Source organism: Botryllus schlosseri, chromosome 5, assembly GCF_051294905.1.
Source record: "Botryllus schlosseri isolate E-star chromosome 5, Bs_hap1, whole genome shotgun sequence".
NCBI lineage: Eukaryota > Metazoa > Chordata > Ascidiacea > Stolidobranchia > Styelidae > Botryllus > Botryllus schlosseri.
In genome coordinates, this window is record NC_137240.1 from 3,742,263 (window position 1) to 3,766,307 (window position 24,045).

The 24,045-nt window shown below is 38.4% G+C and overlaps 1 protein-coding gene across 1 annotated transcript in view; it reads right to left on the reverse strand.

The window, feature by feature from the left end:
• LOC145439972 (titin-like) overlaps positions 1-24,045 on the reverse strand; it is a 515,551-nt gene that overhangs the window by 111,226 nt on the left and 380,280 nt on the right. The window contains exons 226-275 of the mRNA XM_080317640.1: positions 23,783-23,979; positions 23,047-23,157; positions 22,613-22,791; positions 22,414-22,551; positions 22,000-22,152; positions 21,300-21,542; positions 20,502-20,801; positions 20,097-20,202; positions 19,773-19,969; positions 19,488-19,713; positions 18,945-19,190; positions 18,749-18,870; positions 18,500-18,679; positions 18,307-18,440; positions 17,723-17,904; positions 17,456-17,657; positions 16,820-17,024; positions 16,620-16,762; positions 16,401-16,557; positions 15,590-15,770; positions 14,923-15,090; positions 14,517-14,730; positions 14,166-14,324; positions 13,945-14,101; positions 13,139-13,438; positions 11,971-12,095; positions 11,737-11,905; positions 11,372-11,647; positions 10,930-11,081; positions 10,721-10,868; positions 10,498-10,658; positions 9,995-10,136; positions 9,595-9,888; positions 8,711-8,912; positions 8,435-8,650; positions 7,769-7,944; positions 7,548-7,707; positions 6,649-6,791; positions 6,296-6,595; positions 6,018-6,233; positions 4,640-4,931; positions 3,384-3,633; positions 3,221-3,325; positions 2,589-2,811; positions 2,290-2,451; positions 1,792-1,998; positions 1,558-1,731; positions 934-1,056; positions 700-878; positions 522-639 (exon numbers count right to left, since the gene is read on the reverse strand). Coding sequence (XP_080173766.1) covers positions 522-639; positions 700-878; positions 934-1,056; positions 1,558-1,731; positions 1,792-1,998; positions 2,290-2,451; positions 2,589-2,811; positions 3,221-3,325; positions 3,384-3,633; positions 4,640-4,931; positions 6,018-6,233; positions 6,296-6,595; positions 6,649-6,791; positions 7,548-7,707; positions 7,769-7,944; positions 8,435-8,650; positions 8,711-8,912; positions 9,595-9,888; positions 9,995-10,136; positions 10,498-10,658; positions 10,721-10,868; positions 10,930-11,081; positions 11,372-11,647; positions 11,737-11,905; positions 11,971-12,095; positions 13,139-13,438; positions 13,945-14,101; positions 14,166-14,324; positions 14,517-14,730; positions 14,923-15,090; positions 15,590-15,770; positions 16,401-16,557; positions 16,620-16,762; positions 16,820-17,024; positions 17,456-17,657; positions 17,723-17,904; positions 18,307-18,440; positions 18,500-18,679; positions 18,749-18,870; positions 18,945-19,190; positions 19,488-19,713; positions 19,773-19,969; positions 20,097-20,202; positions 20,502-20,801; positions 21,300-21,542; positions 22,000-22,152; positions 22,414-22,551; positions 22,613-22,791; positions 23,047-23,157; positions 23,783-23,979 — 9,313 coding nt within the window. The remainder of the gene's footprint in view (positions 1-521; positions 640-699; positions 879-933; positions 1,057-1,557; positions 1,732-1,791; positions 1,999-2,289; positions 2,452-2,588; positions 2,812-3,220; positions 3,326-3,383; positions 3,634-4,639; positions 4,932-6,017; positions 6,234-6,295; positions 6,596-6,648; positions 6,792-7,547; positions 7,708-7,768; positions 7,945-8,434; positions 8,651-8,710; positions 8,913-9,594; positions 9,889-9,994; positions 10,137-10,497; positions 10,659-10,720; positions 10,869-10,929; positions 11,082-11,371; positions 11,648-11,736; positions 11,906-11,970; positions 12,096-13,138; positions 13,439-13,944; positions 14,102-14,165; positions 14,325-14,516; positions 14,731-14,922; positions 15,091-15,589; positions 15,771-16,400; positions 16,558-16,619; positions 16,763-16,819; positions 17,025-17,455; positions 17,658-17,722; positions 17,905-18,306; positions 18,441-18,499; positions 18,680-18,748; positions 18,871-18,944; positions 19,191-19,487; positions 19,714-19,772; positions 19,970-20,096; positions 20,203-20,501; positions 20,802-21,299; positions 21,543-21,999; positions 22,153-22,413; positions 22,552-22,612; positions 22,792-23,046; positions 23,158-23,782; positions 23,980-24,045) is intronic.

Here is a 24,045-nt window from a genome sequence, read left to right on the forward strand (position 1 = left end):
AGATTAGAATACTATCTTCGTATTAAAATTAGAATCGTCAGTAACCAGTAAAGAATATGAAAGAGCTGTGTGCATCAACAGCAGCATCACTGAATATGATCAAAATGAAGAACACATGTAATTGTAGAGACTAGAGATGTATTATATAATTATATAATTACATATGGAATAAAGAGAAAAATGAAGTTTGAATTTACAAATGACTTTACTGCATCCACCAAACTAAATTTGACTCTCAACTTGGTTGTGAAGTTTCGATGATATATTTTAGACTAAAAATGTATAGAACACTCCAAATGAGCCTCGACAAACTGCAATAAACTACTTCTAAGCTTTCAATTTTTGTTTGAGATGAGCTCTGCTCAAGATGTGATTGGTATGACTCTAATTAGGAACATAATTTCATTACTTTTGTTCAATTTTGGTCTTTAGTCACATATGTATATTTATTTTTTGTATTAATTAATTAGTTATGCAGATTGTAATTGATCCCAAAATACTTGGCATCCGGTATGACTCACCAAATTCTTCCTTACAGACGATAGGTCCAAGTGGGTAAGAAGGAAGTGATGTATTTCCTGCAGCGTTTTTAGCAGTGACTCGGAAGCAGTAGCTTTCTCCAGCGATTAGATTTCCAGCCTTAACATATTTGCAGTATAAATTGGAATGATTTAATAAGCAGGGAGATATGGTACTTACCACAAAGTCTGTGGCTGATACGTTGCTGACATTGCATTTCATCCAAAGCGGCGCTGGCAAGCTCTGTTTTTCTATATCATAACCAACGATTCTGTGTCCGCCATCCGATTTTGGTGGTTCCCATCGTAAACTTATCGATTCATTTGTAGAACCGTATACACATAAGTTATATGGTGCATCTGAAAGCACAATACGTTACATATCTACTCTGATGTGATTGACAATCCTCTATACCGATCGGATCCAATGCGAAGTGTGCGCTGCTACTTAACGATGGCTCTGATTGTCCCGATTGGTTTATAGCCATAACACGGTATTGATATTCGAGGCCTTCCGTGAGACCGTGAACTTTATACTCTGCATAACAGAAGACCATGTTCGTCAACATAGTTATAAAGTCAGAGTTGAATTTATTCTTTATAAGAAATTTCATAAAAAATCAGAATTGGATTTCGCGAAAGATATACAGGCTCCATTGTCTAGTCAGAATCACACTACTTTAATATCAAAGCAAACGATCTCAAATGTTACTAAAATGATGTTTCAGTTACAGATGCTATTAAGATTTTCAAGTTTGCTGGCCTTCGCCACCTTACTTTATTCCTGCAGGCATAGTTTTATTTACCAATTAATATTTCAAAAAATTGACCGATTCAATCGTCAATATTAATAATTAAAAAATGGAATAAACTTGTTATTTGCTGAAATTTACGGGTATGTTCGAGTTGGAGTTCTGTGACAAAATACTCAGAGTCAGGAGTCTGTATATTGAGAATATCTGGAGTAAGATTAGTAGTTGCAGTCAACAGATCTGTTAGGCCCTAAATAACATTTCTGATACACGAATTTCAGCGCTACCTGTGCTGTGAGTCTTTCCCGCATTCTTCCACATAATTGAGTTACGTTCCTTCATCTCTACGATATATCCAGTAATGGGCGATCCACCATCTTTAGCTGGAGGAGACCAGCTAATATCCATCGAATCTCGCTTCACATCATCGACAGTAACATCCTCGGGAGGTTGTGGTACATCTACATTACAGATAGCCATGAGCATTAAATATATATATATTGTGAATTCGGTGTGCATACCAAAAGGATATTTCGCGATTACTGTCTCTGAAAGAACGGGAGAGCTCATCCCGTGCCGATTTTCTGCCATTACCCTGAAGGTGTATTCGTTGCCTCCAAGCAGTCCAGACACTCTACAGGTTGTCCTGGCTATTGACGATGTCACGGTGACCCAGTTTCCGTTCATGGTGTCACGTTTTTCAACGACATAATTTGTTATTTCAGATCCTGCATCAATAATTACCTTCATTGGAAGCAACAAGATGTATAAATCTAGTATTCAATTATTTCTATTCTCATACAGATATATAGGTTGTTTAATTGAAGTATTACAAATATATATGATTCTCAATCTGATACACATATACAGCAGAGACGCATATTTGATGAAAATGATCTTAGGACCAAACTAAACACAAAATTGCATGTGACATAATGTTCTAATATTAATGGTGTCATGTCTAGAGTGAGACAACATTCCATCTCTAAATTTTACTTTATAATACATCTGGCTCAAACCTCCATCATCTTTAGGTGGGCTCCAGTTCAAGACTGCAAATTCCGCCGTCAGCTCCGAAATATCTAGCCGGCCATCGATCGGCCCTGGCTTGCCAACGACTGCGACTTTTACGTCACAGGATTTTCTTCCAGCAGAATTGGAGGCGGATATGTTATATTCACCTGTCATTGATAACATATTGATATTGAGATATTCAAACACGCCTTTCTAGGTACATAACTTACCAATTATATAAAATAATAACTTCGAAGCTATTGCTTCCTGTAATCTTTAATTTTATAAGTACAAGAAATTTTACCTGCATCTTCTCGTCTTGTTTGCTTTATCACCATGATATTGGCAGTGGGCGTGCTTTCGAATGCAATTCTAGTGTCTTCCTTCACGGCAACACCATCCGTTGCCCAAACACATTCAGGCTTTGGAATTCCAGCAACAGGCAATATCAGTTTTGCCGGAACGCCTTCCTTCACCGTGAACGTTTTGTTTTGCAATTTCGACAGGTCAAAAGTCGGAGGTTCAATCTGAAAGAGTAGCGTTTAAAATGATGCTGACGCGATTTTTGAAATTGTGAAAATTTCGGATTCGCAAAAATGCCTGGACGGTCGGTAATCTCAGAATTATGAATGAAAAGCTGTAGACAATTTCGTGGGATTGACAGTGAAATTTGAAATATTAGAAAAAAAATTATTGTAAATTCAGAATTTTCAAACTCCTGCGCGTTCACATTTACCAGTTGGAATTGAGTCAAATTTGATGTGCGGCGTTTTTTTTAGGCAACCCAACTGTTTAATCAATGAATTCACAGAATCAGGAAAGAAAAGTAATTTTTGAACAGCCTTAACCGGCATATACTTGAAATTGATGTTCAATATTACGTATAACAATGAACCATCCCAGTATTTACGAGAAATTCTTGATGACGTATCTTACCAGATCCTTCGCAACAAAATGTCTCTCTCTCGGTTGTCCGACGCCGGCTTCATTTTTAGCCGATACGCGCACCGTATACTCTTCATTTTCTTTCAACCCATTGATCTAACGCAAGTGAGCAATTTAGAATAGGTAACAAAAGCAGAGGATTTTATTTTGTCACCTTATGAGTGGCGGTTTTGACTTCGCCGTCAATTTTCCATTCGTCTTTGTTTTTCGGCGTGATTTCAACTAGATATCCTGAAATTCTAGATCCTCCATCAAAACTGGGTTTTTCCCAAGACAAGTTGACTGAAGATTTGTTGGTGTCGGAGACATCCAATTTTTGAACAGGCCCTGGTTCTTTAGTGATCTTCACTGGTTCGGGTGTCTCTACCGGTACTCCGATGCCGAATTCGTTTTCAGCCATGACTCTGCAACGATATTCATGCAGTGAAGTCTTAATAACTTTACCGCTATACAATTGAATAGTATATTCGGATTGAAGTCAAAGTGAGTACTTTCGACTGACACTCGTCAGGGGTAATCCTCAGCAACTAGTAGAGAATTGGAAAAAACATTGTACATCAACAACTGTATCACAAAATATGATGTCACTGGAATGAAATTTCAAATAATCGGGGAGAAGAGAGCGCTTAAGCTTATGTACTATTTTTATATGGTACACAAATTCTTTCTGTAGGTACAGGCTTGGTTGACGTATTTTGATAAAAATCTACTCCAAGGCAACAAAACGATAGTGTGAACAGCGTCTCCCGACAATACGAAATCAGACGTGATGAACTAGGATAAATAATGAAATCGTAACAGAATTTGTTAGTTACAAGCATATTTTCTGGAATTGTATGGCAAAAATGTAACTAAAATACGCATTCGAATTTTTATTCACAAGAACCTATCTCTTTTTCTCATCAGAATATTAATCTGAAATTGCATACTAAATAAAATAACTTTCTCCAAATTACAATCCTCCACTGATCGTGTGCATTATTCCTATCAGAATATGCTATCAATTAGAAATTCTCATGGGATATCAAAGTAATTATCTGATCTGCATGCAATGAGAAGATTACTTTATCCTGATTTCAATCCTGGACCTCATCGTGTGAATCATTTTTACCAGAATTTACTATTTACAAGAATTTTGTCATAATATAACAATATATATTTGTATTTGGATACCAAAACGGACAAATTTTTCTTGTCGCCAATCTTTAAATAGATGGTGTGGATAAATCTTACCAGAATTAGCTGTCTACAAGCACTTTAGTCATAGTATCAAAATAATTATCCCAGTTTGCGTACTAGAGAAGACAACTTTTCTGAATTTGTATAACAAAAACGACTATTTACTAGTGTGTCAATTAGGCTTATTAGACTTTTCTCATAATGTCAGGACAATCCACAGAATTTGCATACCGGAAAAGATAACTTTTTCCGGCTTCCAATCCTTGAACATTGTACGACGTTCTAGTACATTGCGTCGCGACGGTGGACCAGGCTTTCATAGTACTTTCTTTCTTTTCAACTATGTAATTGGTAATCAAAGCCCCGCCATCGTTGACCGGCTGGTCCCAAGTGATAGCCGCCGATTCCAAGGTCACTTCTTTTATGCTTATCAGACCGGGCGGTCCCGGTGAATCTTGGACACGTACAGTCACGGTGGCAGTCTTTTTTCCGCTGGAATTTTCCATTTCAAGGACATACTTCCCTGTCGTCAAATGCAAAATGTGGTGAAACAATTGTAATAAACATAATATATATATTTATTTGAAGAGATTCTTGGAGGTACAGAACTTCAATATACAATTGAATAATTGCAGTCACGTTGAAAGAAGCCTCAATATGTTCAGTAGGGCTCTTCAAAAATTACCTTTTTTCTCAAATCGTACTCGCTACTGGATAAAATTGTTAGGTTTCCTAATTTAAGCCTACACACAAAATTTGGTTCAATTCCAACCAGTAGCCGCATTGCTACAGGAGAAGAAAGTTTCTATTTATTATATAATAATTAATATCAAAAAATTTGAAAATTTTCTGTTCACCACATGAAACTGTTAGGTTGTCTATAGAAACGATGTTCACCAGATTTCGTTCAATTCCAACCAGTGGAAGCGGAGTTATTGCTGACGAAAAATTTTGATTTGAATAAAATAGTATTTACGGTGAGCACAACTATAATAAATGAACAAAGAATCGGTCACCGTAAATACTATTTTATTCAAATCAAAATTTTTCGACGGCAATAACTCCGCTTCCACTGCTTGGAATTGAACCAAATTTGGCGAACATCCTTCCTATAGACAACGTAACACATTCATGGGGCGAACAGAACATTATCAATTTTTTTATTATTTATTTTCATATAATAAATCGAAACTTTCTTCTCCTGTAGCAATGCGGCTACTGGTTGGAATTGAACCAAATTTTGTGTGTAGGCCTAAATTAGGTAGCCTAACAATTTTAGTAGCCAGCAGGATTTGAGAAAAAAAGTCATTTTTGAAGAACCCTAATGTTCAGCTGACAAGCCTCAATATGTTCGGCTGACACTTGTTACGGGTAATCGTCAGCAAATAGCATAGAATTCAAAAGAACCAAGTATATAAATAGTTGTATCCCCAAACATGATATCATATGCATAAAAATTTGCCTTGATTATTGGTATTTGTGACATCATGTCTGGTGATATGACAGGTGATTGAAATGGTTATTTTCTATTCTCTATAAGTGGATGACGATTATCCCTGACAATATTCGGGTGTATTTTAATGTTAAACAATGAGTTAAACAATGGTACCTGTGTCATCACGATTGCAGTTTGGTATCACCAACAACGTGTCCCAGTCTGAGGTTTTGATTTCGGTCCTGGACATTTCAAGCTCTCCGTCTTGTTTAGACCAACTTATTTGGGGTATCGGTCTTCCCTTTATCGTACAGTATAATCTTATTGAGTTTCCGGCACGAACCCAAACCGTTTTTGTCAAGGTTGCATCCAATTCGTATGAAGGCATTTCTGTGTATTGTACAAATATAGCATAATTTCAATAATATTCAAATAAAGTAATGCTAGATTACCAAGAATATCCTTTGGTGTGACATGTTCCGGCACACTGCTAGGCTCCGACTCGCCAATTTTATTCACTGCTTTGACTCTGAAATCGTAACTTTTACCCTCTTGCAGACCTGTGATGTTGTAACGCGTTGCTGTAATCGTTGTGACTTTGTGGTATCTGTCTGGCTTGTCAGGATTGTTCATTTCGACGATATATCCTGTAATCGGACTGCCTCCGTCGTAAGCAGGTTTGCTCCAAGCTAATTCGACAGAACTTTTAGTCGTGTCGACTGCTTTTGGAAACCCGGGCGGTGCTGGTGGATCTACAAGAAACTTGTGTTCATGAAAAGTCACAAATACGTTATTATTAATATACATGTAGGATCGACAGCTGTAGCCGGGTTTGAAGACTGGCTGGGTTGTCCCATTCCGGCCGCGTTTTCGGCGATGACTCGAAATTCATATTCGCTGCCTTCCGTCAGTCCGGTGACCTTTAGAGTACGGTCTAATACTGGACGCCTTGAAAAGAATTGGGATATTTAAAGGTCATAATGTCCAATGACGTCATAATTTCATACATTTGTGCACAATTGCAAGTAGAAGATTACAGTAGGATTACTATACAATTATTCCTCCCTTCGCCCAAATGTTCTTCTTTGATGCAATTATAGTTTATAATACCAAAAATGACCACGGATTACACAAAATGTGGGCTGAAGTGACGAGACAGATATTTCTGGAGTCGAGTTTGAAAATTGACTGTTTTTAAGTCAAGTTGCCTAATATAAGCTACAAACGGGTATTTCGGGAGTCGAGTTGGAAAAATGACCTTTTTATTGTCAAATCAATGACATTAGCTGTATAAATTCGAAAACCACATGTTTTCTCGTCCGCAATAGTAACTTTTGGAGCCTGTGAAAAGTGTCCTAGTTTGTGAATCTCAATATATGGCGACTTTTCAAATCACCAATGAACTATTGAAAAATCTCTAATAACACTATAAATATGTGTAATTTTAAACCTGTTTTCAGTTACAGGGAGAAGAGAGCTATATTGCACAGACAATTTGATGCACAAAAGTGATACAAACTTATCCACAAACTACTTTTAGCTTTAGAAAATATAAAGTGTACGAGGTTATGGTTTTATCTAAAAAATTGCCGGCAGAACTAGCTAAAAAACACTTCAGCGAGCAGTAGAAGTAACCACGTAAAAGGGAGAAATATTCCGTCACTAAACATGACTGCTTCTGATAATGCATAGCATCAGTGATACCTGTTGACTTTATTCCATTGCACGGCTTTTGTTTCTCTCTTTTCCAAATAATATCCCGTGATAGGCTTCCCACCATCATTTTCCGGTGATTTCCAAGTCACCGTCATATGCTCCTTTGTAGCATTAGTGACGACGGGCGCATCTGCAGCTTTTGGCTCAGCTGAACATCAATGTTTTGCACAGTGAATTGCAGACAATCTCGGAAAGTATATATAGCTTACCGAATGGATTTTTAGCAGTAACTGGCTCTGTGATCAACGAGGCTCCGACGCCATACTTGTTTTCAGCTGATATGCGGAATTCATACTCGTGATCTTTCACTAATCTTGTGACGGCCAACTGAGTCCCGATTACGTTAGAATTGACTAATGTCCACGTAGCTCTAGATGTCTCTCGTCTATAACATGAGAGAGAGAGAAAAAAGTTTAAACGTAGAATTCAGATTTCACATGATAGATAAAATATTGATTGGACAGAGTATGCGAAATACAGTTCATGAATGAAATATGATATAAAATGCATGTTTGTAGATATATATATATATACAGACATAATGTATATGTTCACTTGTTGTGAGATGGAACTGTAGCCAAGAGATCTGGTATCATGCTATTAGGTGTCATTGGATCTATATTGAGTACATTGAAATTATAACATTAAATACTGAATATGACATAATAACGTGAGTACTGTTACTGAAAAGTCAAATTATGTAGGAAATATTATTAATAATATCTAGATCAACACACACATATAAGTTGGTTGGAGCTACACACTGAGCAATGACTATTTAGTACATACATGGCATAATGAGTGAAGCATCAATATATAAAATATGAAATGATCGTATCAAAATCGAAATGTAATATTTCAACAGAAATCACTACCTTTCAACGACATAACTGGTAACTGGCGATCCACCATCATACAAAGGCGGGTTCCAAGATAGCTTCAGTTTGTCAGCAAGAACATTTGTGAATTTGGTCGGTTTTTCAGGGGCGCTCGGCACGTCGAGTACCTTGCATTTAACAGTTACAGTTGTGGTACCACTGGGATTTTCGAGAGTGAGAGCATAGCTTCCGGAATCCTCTCTCTTCGCAGATCTTAAAAGCAAACAGCTGAAGCTAAATTCTCAAACATGGAATCACATTGTTGCAACATACTTGATCGAAATCTGAGTATTGTTAAGGGAGGATTCAACTCTTGCGGAACCATCCCGCGACGATGTGTATTCCTCTCCGTCTTTCGTCCATTTTATGGTCGGTTTAGGTTTGCCGAAAATAGTTGCGTCTATGAGAATGTCCTGACCGGCACGAACCTCAACACCGTTCTTGCATTTGGTTCCGAGCTCGATGCGTGGTGATTCTGTATCAGGAAAATCGATATCGGCACAACGTTACATTAATATTGCAACAAAGATTATGTGTATATTGTGAAATTTATTCCGCTCGAAGTTTTTGACTGACTCTTAAAATATGGTTACCATATTTTGAGATCATGAAGAGCAGACACTTTTTACAAATCACAACTTATAATATCGAACGGGAAAACAGCGAATTTGAAAATTTGCACTGGAAATACAGTAGTTTCATTAAAAAAATCGTCATTTTGCCAACATTGAAATGAACTCCCGGAAGGCCCGCTCTAATGAAATATAGGTTGTGGTAGACCTTTTCTTCAGTCATCCTTGCCTTCACCACCGCCGAATTCCGGATTTCGCCTCATTGATAGTGTTTTTTTAGTTGGTATGGTAACCCTACTTAACAGGGGCAAACATCAAAAACTGTGGTCAACTTAATTAGAAGTATAGAAAAAATTTTGCCGTTATGACGTAATATTGACAAGTATAAAGACTCGCGAACGGTATATCATAACCAATATCATCAATATTTCATAAATTACAGAATTCCAATTGCACCACATATTTTTTATGATTTCCGTCCTTTTAGCAGATGCCATATGCACGATTTTGCATTGAAACAATATCTCTACGCTTGTAGCTAAAATATAATGTGAGATATATTCTCTAATCTATAATAATACTCGCCTATAGCCTGTCTCAGTAAGACAGCGTCGGTTTCTTCTGAAGGCAGTGAAGTCACGGTTGTCGTTTTCGCGTAAACCCTGAAGCAATATCGCTCTCCTTCTTCCACATCTGTGACAGTGGCGAAAGGATCGTCTGTTCTCGTAGACACCGCAACGGTCCATTTGGATTCTGGTAGTTTCTGCTTCTCCACCGTATATCCTATGATCCTGTTACCCCCATTTTTCAGTGGTGGCGTCCACTTCAGTTCTACCGATGTATTGGTAACGTCGATAACGTCTGGCTTGCCTGGTGGATCTGTGAATTGACCGGGAAATATTGTTTATGAGAAACGTATGATTTATGAAGTACGTATTAAACCAAGTTTATTTAATTGTGCACTGATTCTAAAAGTCACACTTACCACATGGATCTCTTGCAGTTTTTGGTTCAGTGACATCGGAATATGGTCCGTAACCAGCCGTGTTGCTGGCCCGGACACGGTAAGTATATTCAAGTCCTTCTACGATGCCGTTGTCAATGTATTCGGTACGTTTGGTAAGATTCTGTCAAAAAACAAATAATCAATGTACAGAACATTGTACAATGTATATACTGTACATGATTGGTGTTCGACTCCAAAAAATTGGTATGAATTTGATAAAATCGATGTGAGAGTAGTTGAAAATACCGAAATTTCAACTTGTGTATATATACAATAATATACAAAAACAATTTTACAGATGATAACCAGGTTCAATTCTATATGTAATACCCTTGTTTAATCACAAGCTATCTCCCAAAGCACTCAAACATAATCATTGAAGTATAATAATCTCATAAATATTAATTGCAGATCCGACATATGTGATGCATTACATTGCAAATTTAGCATCATACAAATTCCAACAGGATAAAACACGGTACCTTATTCACAGCAGTCCATAGTAGGCTGTTAGTTTCCTTACGCTCCAAGCTGTACCCTTCAATTTTATTGCCACCATCAGATTCTGGCTGTTCCCATGCCAGTGTTGCAGATTCACGGCCGATTTCTTTCAATATCAAGTTCCTTGGCGCACAGGGCACATCTTAACCATAAGATTAAGGTCATATTGATCACGGCAGGAACAAATTGCAAAAACAGTCTTACCGAAAGGATAGCTAGCTTTTACTAAGTCAGATGACAAGACGTCGCTCACACCACACTTGTTTTCAGCTCGAATTCGGAAAACGTACTCGAAATCTTTGCTCAACTTGGAAACGCGGAGAGAAGTTCGGGAAACGGTGTTGCTTAGAGTCTTTGATAGATATTATGTGACAATATTATATCACGAAACATTTTCAAATATCACTCCTTACCCGGAAGCCGGGATGTTCTGCTTCTGACATTTCAACAATGTAGTTACTGACCGGGCAGCCACCATCGTCTGTTGGTGCTTGCCATAGTAATGTTAACGAATCAACGTTAATGTCTTTGAATTCTACGGGCCCCATTGGCGCAGTAGGTCGATCTGTATGGGTAGAGATGGTCAATGTAGTTACTGATGATACTGACGTAGACGTAATGTCTTAAAATTCTACCAAAGTAAGAGTAGAAGTAGCAATTAAGAAGTAAATAAAGGGAATATTACAGACTTACTTTTGCGTATGCAACTCAAGTAGAAGTTGCAATTTTCAAGCAACTAATAGGGAAATATTCAAAGTCTAGTGTTGCTTGCTAAATTTTCAATACTAACAAATCAAACACCACAAGAGACTCAAAGTTAGTTACTAGGTAAATGTAGGAAAATGGTGGCATTACCTAGAACTTCAACTTTGGTCACCGCCTCTGTTTTTCCATTATTATTCTCCGCTTTCAAGACGTATTGACCAGAGTCTGATCTCTGTGCCTTTGCGGTCGTCAGCAATGTTGTGTCACCCGATTTTTCTATCTTGGTTCTTTCGTTGTCGAAGATTTCCTTCTCGTCTTTAAGCCAGAATGTGATGGGATGCGGCTTTCCTGATATTAAACCTTCGATGACCAGTTTTTCTTCTGCCTTGATTTTGATTTCTTTGGGAAGTTTTGCAGTCGGCGGCTCTGAAATAATGGCATAGATTTGCATTGTGCGTATATAAAATATTCTACTAGACACGGTGGAAGTTAATACATGAATTTGAATTTCGTACCGGCTGGTTCTCTGACTTCGATAACGTCCGTTTCTCTTGGCGGCCCTTCCAATTCTTCATTAGTTGCCTTGATCCTGAACTGGTATTTCTTGTCAGTTACGAGTTGCACGACTTTGACTTGAGTTTCCACTACCGAACGGAAAAGCGTCCAATTCGACATCCCTTCGCCCTTAGTAATGCGACAAAATTAATAGCATTTGACATATGCTATAAAATTATCAACGTCACCCTTACTTGATATTCGACTAGGTATCCGGTGATGCGACTGCCACCGGTCTGATCAGGAGCAAGCCAAGAAAGACTAACTGAAGATTTTCCAACATCTGTGACACGAAGTCTGTTGACCGGACCAGGTTCCGCTGAAAAACATTTTCATTGGCATTCAATGATACTGTATTCACTGCAAGCATCTTTTCCATTTTATTTCGTTATAATTGGACACCTACAATATCTATAGAACTAGGAGTTACAATTCACATAGAAAACACTGGAAATCAGTTCTGAATAAACATTGATGATTTGTTAATCAAACTTAAGAAAGCTTTACAGATGTGCTGCAGTGTTATCTCTGGATTTCTTCAACAGAAACACATAATTGGCCGATTTCTCTAAAGGACTTTACAACGTGCATGACAAAATATATCACCAGCGGAGGTAACAAATAAAGTGAATACACTCCCACAAACCACTCCAGAATGATACCTTGGCGCTTGAAATTAACAGACCTCATATCTGACATATCAATTTCACCTACCTAACCATACCTGTTCATTTTCATTAATAAACCTTTTATCTCATCTTATGTTATATTTAATTTAGAGTACATGACTCCTATGTTTATTAGGGGTGTTCAAAAATGCCTTTTTTTCTCAAGTGAAAGCGGAGTTATCGCCGTCGAAAAATTTGGATTTGAATAAAATAGTATTTACGGTGGGCACACCTATAATAAATAATTACAGAATTGGCCACCGCAAATACTATTTTATTGATAATCAAAATTTTTCGACGGCAAAAACTCCGCTTCCACTGGTTGGAATTGATCCAGATTTGGCGAACATTATTCCGTAGACAACGTAACACTTTCATGGGGTGAACAGAAAATTTTGATGTTTTTGTTTATTTCTGTTTATGTAATAAATAAAAACTTTCTTCTCCTGTAGCAATGCGGCAACAGGTTGGAATTGAAGCAAATTTGGTGTGTAGGTTTAAATTAGGTAACCTAACAATTTTATCAAGTAGCCAGTACAATTTGAGAAAAAAAGTCATTTATGAACACCCCTATATATGTTCTAAGCCGTGGTGGGTGTCTGATTGATAGAATACAACAACAACTTGACATTATTTTGATACAAGATTCCTAATTAAAAACTCCACATCTGATATTGAGCTCCCATTATCTCACTTATCGGATCCTTTGCTCTGACAGGCTTCAAGGTCTCAGCAGGCATGCCAATTCCGTAGTTATTTTCAGCCAAAACGCGGAAGTAATAATCCTTTCCGTCCACAAGCTTCAGCACCCTGAACGCCGTTTTCGAACAAGTCGTGGTGGCAGTTGACCATGTTTTCTTGTCCGCCTCTCGTTTTTCGACGATATAATTATGCACGGGAGATCCTCCATCGTTATCGGGAGGTGACCAGGACACTTGTGCCGAATTGGCTGTGATATCCTTCACGATAATGTTAGACACAGAACCTGGCGAATCTGAAAATGACAAACGGAAAGCTGAAGTCACATATCTCACAGATAGACCATCTATTGTTTCAATATCAAATTTGTTAATATACCCTTGCAGGTACAGAACTTCAATATATAATTGAAAATAATATAGTCCTATTGAAACGAAACCAACTGATTTTGATTAACACTGGTCCCTAGCTTATAATCATTACCCAAACGAGTTTCAGTCTGAAATATTTGTGTTTATTTCAATATAAACTTATTATTCAACTGTATATTGAGCTCCTATGCCTACAAGAATCTCTTCAATGGATTGGCTCATAAAAAAACATAAATTTGTATAGGGTTTATGATATGACCTGTAAAGTTCTTACTACCATTATTGCAGTTTCTGTATTTACAAAGCAGATAGTTTACAAACCATATGTGAAAACGTGGAAGAAGAAACAACAAATATATAATGTAACAGCAGTTGAGGAAATATGCTGACCGTAATAATGTAAAACTGGACGCAGTAACAAATCACAAACCCAGAATTTTGACGTTGATGTTGACGGATTTCGACCCTTTAGCGTTGCTCAGTGTCAATGTATATTTTCCGGAATCATCCCTGCTTGTGTCTGGTACAGTCACGGTGGTCGTGACATCCTTGGTTTCAATATCCGCACGCCTTGACAGGGGCTCACCCTGAGAATCATAGAAAGATTTGTAAAAATTATGACTATGACGTAATTCGATTTTGAATCCGGACCTGTTTCGTCCATGAGACCTTGGGCTTTGGTCTGCCTGATACTGTTGCGAATAAGCGTAGAGATAGTCCTGCTTTTAGCTCAATATTTTTCCTCATTTCAGCGTCGAGTTCTACGTCGGGTTCTTCCAGTATCTCTTTGGGCTGTGCAGCACCGGGGACCTGTAGTAGCAGGAATTTTTGACTTAAAAACAATTTGAAGTGATGAAACGTAAGTTAAGTCACTGTTTGATTAGAATTAGAAGAGTTTGAATTGTATTTCGACTATGGCCAGGGGCGGTTAGCAGCAAAGTATTTCAACTTGTTTGTATTACTACAGGTACATTTGGCATCATTCAAACATGAACAGATTACCTCCGCATATGCACCAGTTCCGACATTGTTAATGGCCGCAACCTTGAAAACGTATGACTTTTCTGCCCTCAGCCCGGTGACAGTAAACTCGTGATTGTGAACGTTACTCTTGCACCAATCCTCTTTGCCTTCGACACTGTGTTCCAATATATATCCTATGATTGGGGAACCACCGTCGAAAGCCGGAGCACGCCATTGCACAGAAATTGATGATCTGAAAAAGAGAGAGAATTGTTTTTAGTCAACCGTGCATAACAGTAACGTATATACAAAATTGCAATTGGATGAAATGTGACATATAGATATGCAAAGGTAATGTCGGAAGGCTTGATATAATAGCATCATCAAAGCATAGTGGAAGTATTTTCACTTTTGAAAGTCAAGGAAGGCATTTGAGGGCTTGTACCTGGTTGAATCGACAACTCTTGGATTGGAAGGTGGTCCTGGTACTTCCACCATTTCTTTTGCAAGCACTGGTTTGGACGGCTCGCTTGGTTCACCCACGCCGATTTCATTCTCAGCTTTTACACGGAATCGATACTCGGATCCTTCCGTCAGCCCGGTGACATGTAACCTTGAAAAGACAAGATCAAACATTCGAGGACCCTTCATTTACTAAAAACGATTTTTTTATAATGAAAAAAGCCCAATAATCACAAATTTTCCTACTTTAAATTAGTCAATTGAGCTTTATGAATTCACACTGCATGTGCAGATATGTATTTATTTCCTAAGAAAAACTTATTTGGATTAGAAGCTTTTTCCCCTGAAATTTACGGTGATTAGAATCTACAAAGAGCACCCAGAAGAATTATCACTGAAAAATTCGACCACGAGAATTTTTGCCTAAACTTGTTCACAAAATCACGGGAACACGGTAAAAGTGAAAATATTTCGGTTATTTCTCACCGAATTTACCCAACGTTATGATATTTAGTGAAGCACCTTGTGTCTAAATTTCAGAACGATTGCTTCACCAGTTTCAAAGATATGGGGGTATGACTGATTTTTCAATTGGAGGAGTAGGCTCGCCAATCGCAATTACTAAAGCAAAGCAAGGTTCCCACACTTACCTTCGATCAGTTACTATTTTGGTATTACAGGGCGACCATCGGACTCCCCGTTTTTCCTGCTTTTCGAGCCAGTATCCTTGAATATCTCGTCCGCCATCAGTGCGAGGCGCGGACCACGTAACCATCGCGTTATCTTTTCCGACTTTAGTGATCTCAGGCTTCTCCGGCGCACACGGTTTACCTTGACATTAAAGTAACACTATATTAATGACACGATCAATGTCATTGTATGGGATGGTCTCTTTCATTTGAAAGTGTTAGAATCAAAAAAAAATTCAGACAAAGTTTCTGAAAACATTAAAGACCTTAAAGAGTTTCTGTATAACTTACAAATCTCCTATTAGTTATTGTGTTATTGTGTTTCAGATATATCCCATCACATATTTTATACTTCAAAGTCTGAAGGATATTCGAGGAAGTACAGAACTTCAGTTTTGGATCGAATCATATATTTCGATTGAAATAAACCACACTATTTTTGGCTGACTCTCGTCAGAGCTAATGGTCAGCAATTAGTAGAGAATTGAAACCAACAATGGTGATTACTTAGGCAGAAAATTCTCTGATTTGATTTCAATACTTCATCGTTTGTTGTTTCCATTGTTGCAATTCCAATTTCATGGTTTGTAATTCTGATAGCTACGACATACTTTGTCATATTTCGTTTTTACTCTTGAATCTGTATGAATCCCTTTAGTGTGCCGATAACTGTTGATAAATCACACTCGAAAAGTCTTCAAATTTCAAATATGTAATCTTGAAATGGATGTTGTAATGAAAGCAATAAAATATCGGATTATAGGTATCATACCATACGGGCTCTTTGCGACAATCGGTACTGATTCGATTGCCTGGCCTACTCCCATTTTATTCTCGGCTTTCACACGAAATACGTATTCGTTTCCCTCTATGAGGCGAGGCACTTGCAGAACGCATGCAGTCACAGACGACGAAACCACAGACCAAACCTGTAAAGGAAGTTAGCAATGGAAGCACAATTCTAAAATTATAAACATGAAGATAAAATCACCATCTTGCTTGTCACTGCCTTTTCCAACACATAATTTGTGACGTCGCATCCACCATTATCCTGGGGCGGCTCCCAGGTAACGGTACATTTATCTTTTTGAATTGAGACAATGTTCAGGGGACCCTTACAAGGACCAGGTTTGTCTAAACATAAACATATGTCACGGTAAAGAAGATAAGACAACTGTGTCTTCGTCGTACCAAGAACGTTGACTTTTGCTGAAGCTTCCGCTTTTCCGCATTTATTCACAGCAGTGAGCACGTATGTTCCTACATCGCTGCGTGTTGCGTTCTTAATGGTAATTTTGGTGGAGCCCTCTTCTGTTTTGATGCTAGATCTGGCCGCTTTGAACAGGTCGTCTCCGTTCCATGACCATTTGATATCTGGAGATGGTTTTCCAATAACCTGTAAATTCAAAGCAGAAAGCTATTACCCCTAGCTTACAAAGTAGTTTGAATTCTCCACTAGTCGCTGAGTATTACAGCGGACAAGTGCCAGCTGAAAATATATTTGGGTGTATTCTGTCACACATAAAATCTGATGAAGGAATGTTGTGTGTAGATCAGTTTCAAAACATATATATCAAGACATAATCAGCTATCTAGTAACAGAACTTTACGACAGACAACACTTTAAACATACCTAGTGCCTACAATGAGAAACATAGAAAAGTCGTTCATGCTCAACAATATGGTATTTGTGTGGAATATAAATATATACTATTGAGGCTGTTCTCATATGTTAAAGAAGAGTACAACAGCATACACAAGCAACATTCTAGAGTCGGATGACACAAGAATACAAATGTTTATCTTCATAATAACTTCAAATCATACCGTAGCATTGATAGTAATATCCGTTGCGGCACGAACAACCACAGTTCCTTTTACGAGCGGCGTAGTAATTTTCACAACAGGCGCTTCCACATCTTCCCTCACAACCACATAATCCTTGATCACGCAGGGATCGCTGGGACCTTGTTTGTTAATCGCGCAAACATCAAACTTGTACTCGGAATCGGTTTCCAAATTGGAGATTCTTAAAATACAAGCCATTTTCATCTTCAGTACTGACTTAAACCTAGTAGTAGTAGTATAACATACTTGAATGAGCATTTGTCTGATTTAGTGTCAATTTCTACAGGCTCATCGCAACCACGTTTTGACGCAGTGATGACGTACGATGTCACGAGACTGCCACCGTCCCATTCCGGCTTAGACCAAGCCAATGATACCGATGTTTGATCAGTGTGGACCACTTTAGCATCTCTCGGAGGTTGAGGTACCTGAGATAGAATAATCACAGTTTATCTTGCCAAGCATTAATAGATATGCACTGCGTCTTTATAGCTGTTACGGTGGCAATCTGCCCTGAAGTAGCAATTAACAAGTCATTCCTTTATAAATGTTGATTTGGTGTTGCGTCCTTAGTTTATTCGGCTAGCTGTCACTTTGTCGCTGTTACAGCATGTTATGTATGGTTCTTTGTCTGAATCTTCATAGAGGTTTGTTGTCCCTAAACTGAAGGCGACTACGATATCAAAACCTAGTTTCCAGACCTAGTTCTATCTTGCTGTATTCCGGACATTCATTCAGTTATGGCATTTATTTAAATATCAACTATCACAAACGAAGCTTCATTTCTCAAACCTGATGTTAGTTTTGAATGTTTTTGGGATAAAACGCACCTGAATCGGATCACTGGCGGTTACTGCTTCCTTTAGTTCAATCGGTTCTCCAACTCCGCACTTATTTTCAGCAGAAACCCGGAACAAGTACTGATGATTTTCCAGCAGAGATATCTTCATCATTTTCTTGGTGTCTGCATAAAACCGCAATAAAGATCTCTCCCAGATGAAACTTGAAATAAAACGAGTATACCTCCTGATGAAACTATAGTCCAGCCAAGCGATAGTATTCCAGCTGTTGACGGTTCTTTCATCTCAAGGTTGTAACCAATAAGTGGAGTACCACCATCATCTTCTGGTACATCCCATTTCACGATGCAAGAGTTTTTAGTGACATATCCGACGCTGAGATTTTTGCATTTGCCTGGTTTATCTGTGACAGTGGTAGAGTAAGTTATTATTATTTTCTTCCTGTCGAGTGATATTAGAAATCATGACTTACCAAGCACGTTCACCTTGATCACAGATTCTTTAGTACCCGTATCATTGGTCGCTTTGATTTTGTATTCTCCAGAATCTGAGCGTTCCGAATTTTTCAAAGTCATTGTGCATTCTTGTTGGTTTCTGCGTGACAAGATGAAGGATTGTATTTATTCATTAATAGATAGCACTAAAATTATACAGTTCAAAATATTTACCTTTCCATGTTAACTCGTGTGTCTTCAAGAGTTCTGTCTCCACAAAACCATGTTAGAACAGGCTCGGGCCTTCCGCTTACTCTGGCCTGCAGTTTGATAGTTTGACCGGACCGGACAGTGATACATCCCGACATGCTTGTGTCCAATTCAATGTCAGGATGTTCTACCTGATCCTTGATTATAATCGAAGAAGCTACTTCCGCAGGCTCACCCTCACCAGCTTCATTTAAGGCACTGACTCGGAATCTGTTGCAATAACAAAGTACGATTGAATGTTAATTTCATATTGAAACAGACTCGAATACTTTCGGCTGACATTCGTCAGTAGTAATCGTCACCAACTAGTAGAGAATTGAAAAAAACCATGCATACAACAATAGACAATGATGAATTTATTTCAATATGTGTATGTCTTTCAGTCGTTTATATATACAAGTTCTTCACCTCAAAGAATCTCTCTAAATAACAGAATATTACGCAAAAGGAGATGTGAATTCATCTTGAAATGATGAAAAACATGAACGAATTCAATCTTGAACGCACCTATACTCCTCGCCGTCCTCCAGATGCTTCGCAGTAAACTGACAGTGTTCTATCGTCTTAGTATGTGCAATTTTCCAATTCAAATCACCATCTTTCTGCAATCGGTAAGAAACAAAGTATCCCAAGACAGGGCTACCGCCATCTTTCAAAGGCTTATGCCATTTGAGGGTAGCAGATGATTTATCGTAGTCTTCAATAGTCGGGTTGACTGGTGGGCCAGGAACAGCTACAAAATGACACATTTATAGCGTTTCAGCCGTTTCCAAAATATAACATGACACATACCTATCGGTCTTAAAGCTTTGATTAATTCAGATTCGCCAGAGGGTCTGCTAAGCCCGGCAGCGTTTTCAGCACACACCCGAAAAGCGTACTGTCTGTTTTCTATCAATCCTTTAATGGATATGGACAGTCCGTTGATAGCATCCTGGGATATCTTCGACCAGCGTCCTGTATGCTTGTCAAGACGTTCCACATGGTACCTGACAAATGTCAAACCCGTTATGAACAGTTTTGATGCTATTTTTGGTATAGTCTTTTCTCTGATCTTATGTGAGTGATAATAAAATAAAATTTCCTTTAAAGATTGATATAAAAAATTACACTTACCCGGTAATTGGGCTACCGCCATCAGCGGCCGGAGTTTCCCAGTGTACAGTGCAGCCTGTCTCTGCAACGTCCGATATGGTTGGAGCAGGAGGAGACTCGGGAACATCTGGATTTAAGAGTGGCAATTGAAGATTTTTAAAGACAGAGAACTTCAATATACAATTAGGTAATATATTCATATCGAAACGAACTTGGATATTTTTGTCTCACACTCGTCAACAAATAGTCTATCAAAAGTCGTATGACCAAGTATGACATCACAGGCATCCAATAATAATCAAAGCAAAGAAAGGACTTTAGCTCAATGTGCTATTTTTAGATTATATGCAAACAGAAGGTGTTTATAGGAGTGTATTTGAAAGCAGTTAGAATTGATGCAAAAAATTTCTTCCGTAAAATCCTTACCGAACGAATGTTTAGCAACCTCAGGAGAAGACTCCAGCTCGTCGCTGAGACCGTATTTATTTTCCGCCCGAACTCGGAACAGATATTTGTTTCCTTGGACCAGCCGGGGAATTTTGCATTTGGTTCTAGTGCCTTTCGAGCTCACAATCCCCCAAGTTTGTTTCGACGTGTCTTTTTTTTCCACGAGGTAGCTGGTAATGGCGGAGCCGCCATCATCTTTTGGCTCTCGCCAAGATATCACGGCATTTTCAGGCGTCATTTCGAGGATATTCAACGGTCCGATTGGTGCTGATGGTCGATCTACATATGGGGTAAGCAATAAAAGTATTATGGATTTTAAAGATTTTTTGATCTCATGTTGTTAGGTACAGTAAACTAACGAACGATCAAGCATGCAGATAAGTCATAATGATACCAAATACCGCATTTGTGTTTATTTGTGTATTAACATTACCATCTATGTTCACAGTGAAACTGGTAAACACACACAATTCGAGGATCAATGTGTTAACTATGGAAAATGTGGAGATTGAAGAAAACATTGAAAATTTTATTTGTGTGAGTTCCAAAGGTAGACATATTTGAAAGTGAATAGTCAAAATTTACTCAAGCTAGACTATGATTTCCGAGTCCAAGTCTAATTAGTCCAGCCTTGCATTCAAGGTCTTCCAGAAGAATATGCATAGTTATTAAGTTATTCATGGTTCCCCTTCATCTTTTTTATTATTATTGCAATTAGCTTGTTGTGTATTTCAGTTGAATATATAATAAAATTACTCTTTCCCATATATTACTTACCAAGTACGCTGACGTGGGCCGAAGCCGCCTTGATGCCCCTTTCGTTTTTCACAGTAACCGTGTAATCTCCGGAATCAGGTCTTTGTATATTTTTCAAAGTAAGCACTGTTGATCGGTCGTCTGTATCGATGACAACATTGTCGCTCGGTTCCAGTATGTTCCCGTCGACTTTACTCCACGACACTTCCGGAGTGGGGACGCCCCTGAATTTTGCCGACATCCGTGCGGTGGTGCCAGCTCGGACTGTCGGAAATACCATATTTTCAACTTGATATACGATACTGCATATTTATCTACACAAAAGTCTGTATTCAATAAGTAACTATTTAGGTTTTTCATAAAATCAGTCATGTCCTATGCAGTAATCCTACTTAACTGTCATATTCATTGTTCCCTATTATTGCTCCGATATACGCAATATAGATATGATTACTATCAACAGATGCAGCAGACTCAATGATCCCCTGCTCACTTCACTGCAGGTCTGTCTCACAAATACTGTACCTTTTTTACAGATATATATCTGCTAATATCCATTTTATATCACAATTCTTTTATGAACTGCATTTGCAGCACTCTATCCAATCAATATATTTTGCATAATGAGAAGTTTTAATTCTTTGTAGGAATTTATGAGGCGATGAACCATTTTCCTATCTGTATCATATGTTGTAAAGCATAATAATGTAAGGCTACACACCTGACAAGCCGTCTTGAGCTTTGAGGTCTAAGTCCACTGTTGGCAGCACTAGTTTTTGTTTGGTAGCAACTGCGCCTGTCATATTAGGCCTGCTTTCTCCGGCTTCGTTGACGGATCTCACCCGTATCTTATAAAGCATTCCTTCTGTAAGGTCTGAAACAGTGACAGCAAAAGTTCAGATTTCGCAACAAACACTATATTCATGTCATCAAATTTACTGTACTCCAAATATTTCGACAGACTTTCATACGAATATGACTCTCACATAAATTTATTACCATCTGAATTCTTTTACATACTGATAAATACCGTACCTGTTACTTAGATTTGAATATGAATAGGTAGTATATTCATAATGAAATGAACTTGATATATATGTTGCAACCCTTGAAAAAAATTACTGACAATACTCACTAGCTATAGTGCATGTAGTTTCTGATAAAGTATCGAAATTCTGCCAATTTTCGGTCAGCGCAGGCAACGTCACGCCGGCTTTCCTCATCATTTCCATTTCGCTTTCAAGTCCACATTCACAATAGTCCACAATGTATTCTTGGTATAATAAAAGTTATCACGGTTAGATATACACATGCAATGACTCAATGGGTCTTACCGGATGGGCAAACTCCAGATTCTCGATCTGGCTTGGACCAGGTCACGGTTAGTGCACTCTTATCCACGTCTGTGACTTCCAGATCTTTTGGCGGGCCGGGCGCGCGAATCGGGTCTCTTGCCACAATCTCTTCGGACACAGCCCAGTCGCTGCATCCAAACTGGTTTTCTGCCGCGATTCTGATCGAGTCAAGAGAAGGGCGATAAAAAAAGGAGTAAAGGAGAGAGGAAAGTGAAAATGGAAAAAGAGGAATAAAGACACTATTGTTATTAATAATTTTGTGATTATATTACGACACAATGGTTTGAGGATTCGAATCTTAATCGAGCATTAATTTTAACGATTTGAGTCGAGTGGTGAGAGATAATTTTTGAGCAATGAAATTATACGCTCCTTGCTGATAAGAGTTAATATATCCTATTCCAGTTTTTCACCTGAATTTGTAGTGACGTCCTTCCGTCAAGTAATTCACCATGAGGCTGGTCTTTTGAGTAGACAGAGATACCGGCTTCCAAGCTTTTGTTTCCTTACTAGACTTCTCAACCCTGAAGATAGCAAGTAGAAATATCAATAAAGATAGGATAGCAGATGATGTTGTATGTTTTAATCTTTGATCATTTTGCGGCATAGACACAGGCTCATGATATACATACACACGATCTGTGCATATGCATATCATTAGTGCATGATATACATGTGTCGCTGGGTAAGGAGGGTGCAGATATAGCCTTCTAAGGCTTTTTAAGTCTTGCACCACACGCCCATGCTATCCCTGTCATGCTGAGCGCCAAGCAGGGAAGTCATGGATACCAGTGTTACTAATCAGGTCTATGGGCTGACTTGGCTGGAATTGAACCCACGGCTTACCAATCAAGAAGCCGGATGCTCTGCCATCACGCTATCTTGTCGCAAATTTGGATATAGTTTAGTTTTTCTTTTTTACACCATTTGTACCATTTGTATATCTACTTGTTTCGTATAGTTCGATTGACAGCAGTTATACGTCATGTACAATGTACATAAATATAATATGCAGATTACATTAAAAAACATAGGCATATAAGCCTATATATGAGAACATAATATGACCCATTGGTCGCTGACCAGGATTTCATGGAATTATTGGCTGTCATGTTTTCAAAGTATGGTGACAATAAAAGTCATACTGACTTGTAGTTGGTTATGACTGCGCCTCCGTTGTTTGACGGTGATTTCCATTTCAAATAGCACGAATCGCATCGAATCTCCGAGACTCTGATGTGAGACGGAGGCGCCGGCGCATCAAGCACGCTGATCATAACGGACACTGATTTCCGACCGGCTGGATTCTGCGCCATCAATGTGTATCTGCCGCTGTCGGTACGCATCTAGAGTAACAGCACAACAATGTCAAGACTTGCATGCAGAGTAGGGCTGTTCAAAAATAACCTTTT